General features: G+C 39.1%; 1 protein-coding gene and 1 long non-coding RNA gene across 2 annotated transcripts in view; both read left to right on the forward strand.

Moving 5' to 3' along the window:
• The first annotated feature begins 367 nt into the window (after positions 1-367).
• Positions 368-6,809, forward strand: gm2a (ganglioside GM2 activator). Its single transcript, XM_023416460.2, has 4 exons — positions 368-553; positions 1,437-1,589; positions 4,344-4,526; positions 5,672-6,809. The coding sequence occupies exons 1-4, from the start codon at positions 461-463 to the stop codon at positions 5,825-5,827; spliced, it is 585 nt and encodes a 194-aa protein (XP_023272228.1). The 5' UTR covers positions 368-460; the 3' UTR covers positions 5,828-6,809.
• A 3,080-nt stretch (positions 6,810-9,889) lies between these two features.
• LOC147818544 (uncharacterized) overlaps positions 9,890-11,396 on the forward strand; it is a 10,538-nt gene continuing 9,031 nt past the window's right edge. Inside the window, exon 1 of the long non-coding RNA XR_015437875.1 lies at positions 9,890-10,245. This is a non-coding gene — a long non-coding RNA (uncharacterized LOC147818544). The remainder of the gene's footprint in view (positions 10,246-11,396) is intronic.

Below are 11,396 nucleotides of genomic sequence, written 5' to 3' on the forward strand. Positions count from 1 at the left end.
TGTGTAATAAAATTAAACGACTACAATAATAAATACACAGCAAACTGGTATTATCACATTATTTTTCCTTCATTTTTCAATATAAAACTTTATTTCAGATTAATTTGTCAAGCATTAAACAGGACTAATAATTATTATTGCTGCTTTCTTTTTTAAATGACATTGAATTGTTTCAGCGTCATTGTTAATATATAAAAAATAAATATTAAATTCATCACGGAAGCCTATATTGTTAAAAATGATCATGTAAACTTGAAAATGAAAATGTATTTTCATGAAATGAAAACACAAACAAACTGGAAACGACGTCCCTCCAGACACGTGACTCAGCGTTCACGTGACGGACCGGGGGCCGGTGTGGTGGTAAACACGGAAGTAAACTCTCCACAGAGGAAAGGAAACGGTCAGTCCTCGCTGTGTTTCCGTTAACGGTCGTTTTAACGGCTCACGGGAGGACAACATGGACAGGTCGGTGATGTTAGCGGTAACTGTGAGTCTGCTTGTAGCTGCTGCTGTGACCCAGGTGAGCTGCACGAGAGCCACTAACGTGAAGGTGAGTCACAGCGGTGATGAAGTCTGTCCTTCCTGTTCATGTGTGTGTTTCCCGCTGACGTTAACGTCTAAACCTCCTCACCGAACCACCGACTGTTTACAACACAAGATAAAATATACATATTTTAACAGTTTAAAGAACAATATGAAACAAATGAAATGTGTAAAATGTTGTTAAAAGAGAATTATACAACAGTTAGTGCCGACCATGTTATCTGATTGGACGTCATTCCTGTGCTGATATAGAGTATGAAAGCACTGGGAGTTTAAACTACATGTATCACTCCGCCTAACGGTCGATATCGATCTTAGATCGTAACAAACTTTGCAAAGATGAAAATATTTCCGGAAATAACATTTGGATTAAATGATGTCTGGTGGTCAGGAGAGGATGAAGAGAGGAAGCCTGGATACTTCCGCGCACACCTGAGGTAACGTATGTAGGCAAGGCAATGTTTGTGTTGCTTAGCAACAGTCCGGTACCAGTCCAGTTGCGGAACTATTTGTTGTGGCGTAACCAGATAAATTATAATATATAATCTGTTGTTGTTTATTAACTAATATGGCGCTCGTTGAACTGTTGTATAAAGTAATATCACATGAGAGGGAGTGATGTTGTTCTGAATATCAGCACAGCTGTGATAGTCGATGACCGAATCACAGCTCTGCTGATATTGGGTCTTGTCTCCACACTGTTGAAATGTTTCTGGTTTCAAGTTGAAGAACAGGAACTAAACTCTGTGGGAAGGTTGTAGAAACAGTGACTCTTGAACAGGAGCTGATACAGTAATGTGAAGAATCCATGGTTTGTATTGAACGGACAAAAATAAGAAAACTCTGGTGTGTGTTGTCTCCTCTGTGCGTTGTGTGTTTGTTATATACAGGTTTTGGGTTTTGACTGGAAGAACTGCGGCGGGCCTGATGATCCAGCCGTACTGAAAACCCTGACTGTGTCTCCAGACCCAATCTCCATCCCAGGCGACCTGACGGCCTCCGCCTCCGGATCCACATCTGTGGAGCTCAGCGCTCCCCTGGCTGTGAGTTCACCTGCACACCTGCACACCTGCACACCGACACTGTCCTTCATTAACAGCAGAGAGAACCATCTTCCTGTGCTGATGTTTTTATGTCAGGATGTGTGACACACTTCAGCGCTTATCTTTGTTCAAACAGACCACGGACCATAAACACAGCTGGTCCCACTTCACAATAACACGACCCTATAAAGGATTCATGAATGCTTTATAATGACTTTGTTAATGAGCTTGTTAACACTTTATAAATCATTTACAAGCTGTTATAACACATTAGATGAAAAGGACAACAGTGACCTGCCAAATAGTGAGCCCACATGTATCAGTACTGTTCAGCCTCATATCTCTGTTTTCTCCATCATCAGTATTTTTACCTGCTGCTTCATCACGTTTATTCAGTTACTAGCAATTAACCACCACCAGCATCTTAATGGGCAAAAAGTTTCATCTGGCAGATCAAATGATCAGATCAAATGACCCGATTCATACTCGAAGGCCTCTATAATTAATAACTGGTAACTGATTAATAAATGGTGATGTGTTTTACACTTTACTATAAGGCTCCTTTTACCAGTTATAAATGGTAGTAAGTCATTAGTCAGATTAATGAGTAGTAAGCATTAACTTCAGCCTGCATCAAAGTATGAAAACTGTGTTCTAACTTGTTTATAATTGTTTATTTATGATTTATAAAGTGTTAACAACCGAATTGATAACCTACTTATAAATCCTTTATAAGGTTAGTCTTTATTGTGAAGTGGTTCCGCACAGTTTTACTCAAGACTAGTTTCAACTGTCGTGTCTGAACCTGCTGCTGAGCTTCATGGGAGCAGAGCAGGCGGGGATCACTGTGATTAAAGGAAAAGAAAGAACAATTCAGATTTTGCAAGTTCTTTCATTGGATTTACTCTCAATGGAAACCGAGGAACTCAGAGGCGGAAAAACTGTTCGGTATTCTGTAAGAAAAAGTAAAGATTGTAGAAAGTTTGGCGATACAGTGTCTCAACAAGCTGAAAAACATCCAAAGTTCTGATCTCTGTAATAAAGATGTTCATGTCTTTGCTGTTGTTCTTTTTTCAGTTGGAGTCATTTAATCCGTTTTTTTAAATTTTCTACTGTGTGGGATTTAAAAAGTTTCCTGATTTAAGTCCTTGTTTGTTTTCAACTCAGGAAACAGCAGAAAAACGTTTCTGAGCCAGTTTTGACAGTAAATCTGCATCATGTGTGAAAATGGCAGCAATAAGAAACTCAGCAGGTTTTGAACACCCCGTAACTTTGATCACGTGAAGAACAACAGAAAGAAAATAAAAAAACAGAACTATAAAAAGCTCATTTGAAATGATCTGAAACCTCTGAGCTCCGAATCAGAAAAACAATCTTTCTGATTTATTTCATCAACGCTGTAACAGGCTGCTTTAATTGAACAAATCTAAGGATTCATTAGTAAATGAATCAATTACACTGATTCAGAATTAGTGAAGGTGATGAAATTGTTTCACTTTCTCCTCAGACCTGCCAGTTATTCAATCATCCATGGCCTGAGATTTGAGCAGGTGTCTTGAGCTGGATTTTATTTTCTCCTGAGCAGAGTGTCGCACTCGTGTAACACCATCATTTTCTTCTTCCTTGTTTAAAATCTTACATTACCCACAATGCAGCTCGGCCACTGACAGTTTGGTCGGATGTGTTATGGAGCCTGAAGCCAGAGACACAACAGCTGGAAACAGTTTGATGTTTAAAATCAGCTCCTCTTTAACCGTGCTCAGTAATTACAGAGAGATAACGGGACAACACGCAGGAGTCCAAGGATTTGAACCTGTGGTGTTTATTTTATGGTGTTTACTTTGGACCACAGAGCAGGAAGTAATGATGTTTGCTTTAACTAGCTTAACTTGAGTTAACAAGTGTAAAATGTGACTGATGAACCCAGAAACAGCCCCATCAATAAACAGCAGTGTGTCTGATATCAGACCTGATCAGACCGATCGCTCTGATAACAGCTGCTCAGACACACTGAACTGTGTCACTGTGTTCAAAGATGTTTCTACAGGGTGTGATTGTTCTGATCAGAGTCAATCAACACGATGATATCGATTAGGAAAACAAATATTGTATTTTAGCTGTTTTCCTGCGTGTGAAGTGAAGTTCCTCTGTTGTTTCCTGGTCGTCAGGAACTGGAGTGTGAAACTCTGTCAGGTCTCTAATCAGTCAGGTGTGTCGTCTTTCTCATGTGACTTCCTCAAAGCTCCGCTCAACATTTCCTCTTTTCATGTTCCTGTTGCCCCACGTTTATCTGTTTAGTGCAACTTGTTTTTCATTCCTCCGTGTTTCTGTTTTTATTTTAGGTTGCACAAGAGATACTCACCTTTGTTTTGCTAGTAATGCAACTTTCTTTTTTTTCAAATGTTTTATTGAGCCGAAAATATATAATTTTAAAGTCATTTTTCCTTATTATGTTTTTTTTTTACTGAATATTTGAGGAAAGCTGAGCGTTAGTTTTCTGTCATCTCTGTTTTATCTGTAGCTCAGACCTGTGAGACACATTTGACAGACAGGGTGATTTAATGGGGTCAGACTTGTTGTTTCTCCTCCTCTCATTTGATTTTATTTCTCATTTCTGACGTTCACAATCTCTTTCAAATCTGAGGAAACAGGATCTGAAATCACCGCACAGATTTGTGAAACGTCCTGTCCTGATGAAGATGCTGACGAAAAGGTTCAGACCCTCAGACCGTGTCTTTGTCGTCTCCTCGTCAGGTGAACGTGACCCTGGAGAAGGAGGTGGCGGGTTTCTGGGTGAGGGTGCCCTGTGTGGAGGAGCTGGGCAGTTGTCACTATGAGGACGCCTGTGATATTCTGAACCAGCTGATCCCACCTGGTCAGGACTGTCCTGAGCCGCTGCGCACCTACGGCCTGCCCTGCCGCTGCCCCTTCAAAGCTGTGAGTCCGCTGCGCTAACACCTGCTAGCACCTGTTAACATCTTGCTGAATGTTGAACTGTTTGTCCTGTTGGTTTGTAAAGCTCCATCATATATCATACACACACAACATTCCCATCAGCCTCTGCTCTACTTTCTGTTTATTGCTAATTAGCAAGTGTCGCCATGATCACACGGGAAACTGTGAACACATTTTATCCTTGCTAAACATCAGAATGCTAACGTGGCTGTGGACGCTACCTGCTAGCTACTTCATTAACGTGGTGACCTGATCAGCTGGACCAGAGAGAGATCCACGGCTCTGTTGGACCTTTGAGCGTCAACACAATAAAAGCCAGAATCCCCCCGAGGAACATCGGTGGTGTTGTGTGAGGTCGTCATATAGAGTCGGTTAATTACCTGCAGCAGAGTGTCAGAGTGATGTGTTGCTGTGGGCGGGGCTACAAGAAAAGATGCGTGTTAAACATCACTGAAAATGGTCCCGAAACAATCCAGTATCTGTTTAAATGAAGCTTCATGTGGAATATTTTCATCTTTATCTTCTCGTGCAAACAGCTCTTCCCTTTTAACTGCTGAACTTCTGTATTCCTACGTACAGACAGCTGAGTGAATCAGAAAGCAGCAGTTTGACGGTTTAGAAATAAAGAAAGATTCATTTAGTTTTAAATGTTTGCTGAGTTCACTACGACCAGACTTCATCACTGACTAAAAATATACGAAAACGGTAATAGCTCCTTTTGTTTTTATGGTTATTTCTATTGTCTTTGTTTCATATTCTACAAGCTTTTTATTCTACAGGTTGTACAGTCAGTCAGTCAGTCAGTCAGTCAGTAGGTTGTTTCAGAGTCATCAGGTTCTTTGGAGTACTTGTAGTGGAGTCATATTTGACCAGGAGGATCTGGACTCTGACTCCAGTAAAGAAGTGGTAAACTTTGTCCACATCTGTAAATGAGTCATTTTTTGTCTCATCCCAAATATTAAACAGTAACTGCTGATCTTTATTTTGGGACCAAACTCTCAAAAAATCCTCCAAATAGCTGCAATTTTAAAAACACAAATCCAGGACCGTCGTCTCAGTTTGGGAATTGTTAGAAAACAGTAACTGACCCAGTTTGTTTGACCTGAACCTCCTTTTTGTCTCCTCAGGGCTCATACTCTCTCCCTCAGTCACAGTTCTACCTGCCCTACATGGATCTGCCCTACTGGCTGACTAACGGGAACTACCGGGTCCAGGGAGTCCTGGGCAGCCAGGGCAAAGAGCTGGGCTGCCTCAAACTGGCTCTGTCCCTCCACTCCAACTGAACGACGCCACAAACGCTCGAGAGGTTTGAGGGCTTTTGTTTATTTGCACGTACAGATGATTGAAAACCGGGATTCGAAAGCAGAAGTTGCACAAAGTGGTGGGACTGATGAACCTCAGAGGGTCCATGAAAAGTTTTTATTCGAGAAAGACAAGATGACAGACGTGTTGAACATTAACTTACAGGTGAAACTAAAGACCACACAGCACATTTCATTTCATTAACGATCAAAACAAACGTGGTGCAGCACATGAACTTCTGTCTTTGCACACACACAAACACTTTTCCTTTTCCATAAGAGATCCATCTGAGCCATCCAACATGTCTTTATTTCCCTGCTGCAGCTGAAGCTGAAGAAGCTCCTCAAATCAAACGAGTCAAAGACTTTGAATTTCTCACTTTAAACCTTTGTCCATTTAATATAATGGGAAAAAAACAAATGTAGCATCAGGTCTGTCTTTTTTGATGTATTTCTCTTTCATTTTTATAATAAGAATAATAATATTCCTATTATTATTATACATTCTTATACATATCATACATTCTTTAGTGCTTTTTCTTTGAGGATCTGTCAGCTGTTTTCAGAAAAGTGCTTTTGGTTCTTTGCTTCAGTCATTTCGAACATTGATTCTCTTTTTTATTTTTTTAAATGGGGAGGGGGGTTTGACTGTTGAGTAGAAGTTCCTCTGGGAATTATGATTCTTTATCTATAATAATGTTTTTTTTACTGAGTGCCTGATGAGATCTTTAGGAGAAATTACCACAAACAATCTACAAGTTGCCATGAAGCGAAAATCATTAAACTCAGATAGATGGAGAACTGATGTGGGAGTTCAGTTTGATGTTGGTTCAGTTAATTATGATTTTAATTTGCCTAAAAGGCTTAATTTGTTTTCTACCGAGCTGATGACAAATGATGATGAAGTCATGCTTGTGATTCATTTCACACTGTGTACAGTTTTTAATAAACTTTTTCCCATAAATTGTATTTTTTATCTTTTTTTTTTTTTTGCTGTGGAAACACAAAAAGTTTGACTCCAGTTCTCACCATGAAAAACTAAGTTGTTCTCCCGTTAGAAGATTCTGCCCTGGTAGGAAAATTTCTTATTTGTCCACTAAGTTTAGTGAATAAAAATCATTTCACGCTTTAAAGATGGTAAAATTAAAATATAGATGAAATTGCACAAAAAAATGAGGCTTTAGTTTTGGATTAAGATACAGATCGATCAAAAATCAATAACTAGAACTTAAAGATTGTGATCAAAAACCAATAATAACAATAATAATAATAATAGTAACTGATTGTTATATGAATACTTTCTGGAATCATTGGACTCCTTACGATCATAAAAGACCCAGGACCTTTTATTTTGTAGCTGTGATGAAAAGCCTTGAGCACAATGAAGCTGCAGATCCATGTTTGACCACAAGGTGGCAGCATTTCCTCTGAAAATCAGTTTAGACTGAACCACAGGCTGCGATATAATGACTATCACTACAATCACTGCATGACACCAGACAGAACCATGAGAACAGCATCAGAAAAACTCTGTAGTGTAACGGTTTTATTCTTTTATTATTTATCAAATTTCTTTCTACAACAAGAATAAACCAAATGTATATATGGAAAAGAGCGGTTACAATAACAATAACGCCCTGGTTTCTTTATTCTGACACTGAATGTTAACAGGAAGCTGCAAAGAAAACAGAAAACAAAAGGAGGAAAGAGAAGAATTAGACATGAAGGAGCGAACACATCCAACATGAAGTGACTGAACAGCAGAACTGTGATTCTGCTTCAGTGGTTTATTCCAACACTGATGACATGAGCGGTCTCACCTCTGTGTCCTGGAACATATAAATATGACTCACAGAAACCTGATGAAAATCTGAATCCAACAGAAACAGAAGAACTAAAGTCAACACAGTGTTTTCAGCCTCATGTGTCTGCTGATGAAAATCAGCTTCCCGGGTCTGGAAACGTTCATTAACCGGTTCTGGTTCTTTGTGGTTTCACCGGAGATGAAAGAGCAAGTTGATCTTAAAGATGAAGAGCGGAGACCGAGCCGCTGATCACTTCAGTCCCGCCTCCTAAAAACTAATGACCGTGACCTTCCGTAACCGACATCAGTGCTGGAACCAGCAGCTGCACAGCATGTGGCTTTTATTTAGATAACATACTTTGACTACTGTCAAAATGAAATCCATTCATTTCTGTATGAAAATATAATTATGGGAAACATACATTTTGAAATATGCTGTTTTTTAAAAACCTTTTATTGGTCACAAAATAAAAAAACAAAGAAAGTGATAACATAACAAGATATAAGATAACATGACGGCATCCAGGGAACAACTGACAGCTTTTTATTATTGCTATAGATTTAGATGACTGATATATTTCTTGGTTTGTTCAGAAGGAGAGAGAAACAGAGAGAAAACCCCCAAAAAAGATGAAAAAAGATCAAAGATGATGTGTACACTGTAAAAAAGAAATCGTAAAAAAATGGTCAAATGACTGTCAGCAGCAGCTGCCAAACAAAAACCATAAAATTAAAGTAAAATATCCTAATTCAAATAAAGTGTAAAAACAATACATTTAGATAAAGTTTCATTAATATTTCTACAGCGAAAAAACTGTTATTTTACAGATTTTTTCCTAATTTATTCTGATCAAACTCCTTTAATAAAGTGACGCCACTAAAGTTTCTGCAGAGAAACTTTCTCCTAATAATAAAATTAAGTGTCAATCAATTAAATATTAACACATTCTTAATATTATATCATTATCATATTGTAGAGTATAGAGAAAAAGACAAAAGAAACAGCACTCTGATTAGATGATCCCAGATATCTGAAAACACATTATTCCCTCAGCTTAGTTGTAATAAACAGTCTGCTGAACCGTTTTACATGAAATAACAATAGAATAGAAACTAATACTGAGTTTGGAGTCATGGTGCAGGTTCACATGTCATGATGGTTCTCAGCTCTCAGTCATGTTCTTTATTCTGACAGAGACACAATCATTCCAACAGATGTTTTGACTCCTGTCATCAATAATGAAATGAACTAGAGCTGAAAACTATCCGACTGACACTGAACCAAACTTAATATGAACAAACACGACACACACGTCCGCTGCTCTGCTCTTTACCAGCTCGTCCAGACACGACAGTTCACTGTAATAACGGGGTCGTTTAGTGACCGTGACTTACCGACATTGACAACCCGCTGTCTCTGTAATATTACAAGGTTTCTCCTCATATATTAGATTACATTAGATTAACTTTATTAATCCCACAACTGGGAAATAACACCTGGTTTCATGTTGCTACCCTTTTCCGAAAGCTGGGTCTTAACATGAAGTCTGCCAACATGCGGTGACTGGAAAGACAGCACCATGACTGCGATATATGGAGAAACCAACATGGCTGAAGTGAACTGACACCTGGCTCTGTGAGCAGTCCAGTCAGTAAGTGAAATACTCAGTGAGTAAAATTTCCGGGCTGTTGTAGCTTCTTTACTTGCAGAAATCAACTGCCTGGTACTGGATGTGAGTCTCACAGCGTCGGAGGTTTTACTTTCTCAGCAAAGTGGTTCCACAAAGGGTTTATATCTTGATGCTTCATGTGAGCAGTGCAACATCTACTGGCCTGAATGCAAAATGGGCAAATACAAACATTTGTACGTCACAGACTGAATGTAAGTATAAGGGAAAGCATGATTGTATTTTATAATCCAAGCATAGATTTATATACTGACAAAGCAAATAAAAATGTTTTGTATGCATCAAATGTGTCAATATCAGTCAAGTTAAACTCAATGTCTTTGTTTTAATCTAAGTGTTAAAACTGCAAGTTAATTTGTAATGTGGACAAAGAATATGTAGCTTTACTTTTAAATGTCAGCTTTGGTCGTTTTGCTGAAAAGGTGCAATATAAGATGTGGCCAGAACTTTAGTTTAAAATGTTTAAAAATGAATTAACACTATCAACGGTGTGTGAAGCAGCCACAGTGATGATGTCATGATTAAGACCTATCTGTTGTATTTCAGAGTTATCTACTGAAATGCGCATGCGCATCAGCGCCGACCTGTCCCCATGTTGTAATACCACTTTGTGACACTAGACGCTGTGTGAATCAGTGGCGCGTCAAGTCTGCCCTCAGTCCCACGAAGAAGAACAACTTCCGGCAGCGCTTGAAGTTAGCATCACAGAAACACAGGAATGGCTGAACCTCCTAAAAGACGATATTCATCTGCGTCTCGAAGCACCGCTCCCGACAAGAAACCACGTTCAACGGCAAAGAAAAGAAGCGACACGAGTAAATCTGGATGTGACTTCCCGCCGCTGGAGAAGCTGCTGAGAGGAAAGAGATGCGGTTTGATGCCGAGCTCGCAACTTTCCTGTTAGCCTGGTGAGTAGCATCAATGCTAGCTCTTTAGCTAAAAGTATAATCAGTGCAACGACTGACAAACATTTCAGGTGGTGATATTGACGTTGTCTACAGATGTTTTAGCGGTTAGTAGGATTGTGTCTGTTGCTCTCGGCTGTTGTGCAGCTAGTGACGTCAGTAACTTTAGGCTCATCTTGTAACTGACTGTAACGTGAGATTGTATGGAGCCAGTAGACCGAGTGAATACACGGCGATCGGTTCACCATGTTGTAACCACTTTACATCACTGTTAGGAGATCAGCCATGATTGAAAGTGAACTAGGTCTTTACATTTCTCAGGAGATTTCAGCATCCCTCTGTCTTTATCAGGACCTGAGCCAGTACAGGTGCAATACCGCCTCCACCTGTCTCAACAACACCTGAGAGCCCAGACACAGTGAGGAGGGTAGGTGAGTAACATGCTGTCATTCACTTTTAACAGTAAGACTTGTCTTTACCACTGTGATTAAATCAGACCCACAGTGTAAACATGTTCAAACTGCTGATGTAGCTAGGCTCAAATTAGGGTCAAAATGATTTTGAGCTTCTAAAGTGATGTTCACAAATGATTCCAATGTTTGTAGTTGTAAATCAACCTTTGTAAACCTGTAAAATAAATCTGCATGAAAAATTCAAGTTTGAGTATGTGAAACAATTGCACTTGTGTGGAAGAGATTTGTATTTGTTGAAAGTCTGACTCAAAACTCCACAAATGATCAGTGTTGAGGTTGAATGACACTGTGAAATAAGAAATGGATTTGTCAACATCTGTGTTGCGATACAGAGAAGAAAACTTTAAAACTCTGGGTAAAAGTTCCCACAGTGACACTGAAGTGACAAGGATCAAACTTTGTACTTGTCAGTGTCTCACACTGGGGATGTTGCTCACTGAGTTTTACAGTAGCTTGCTAGCATTAGCAGCTAGATTGTTGGCATTTTTTCATTGATGTATGTATTTAACGATTTCATAAGATTGCTAAACAAGTGGGGGGCTAGCTAGCATTAGCAGCTAGCGTTAGCATTTTTTTCCTTTATTATTGACAACCACACAGAATAATTGTAAAAATACTGACGACATTGATAACAAGTATAAAGCTAACAATGATATATAATAGCTGCAATAAATAATAATG

Source organism: Seriola lalandi, unplaced genomic scaffold, assembly GCF_002814215.2.
Source record: "Seriola lalandi dorsalis isolate HSWRI2012SDOR001 ecotype SW California unplaced genomic scaffold, Sedor1 jcf7180002054565, whole genome shotgun sequence".
NCBI classification, from domain to species: domain Eukaryota; kingdom Metazoa; phylum Chordata; class Actinopteri; order Carangiformes; family Carangidae; genus Seriola; species Seriola lalandi.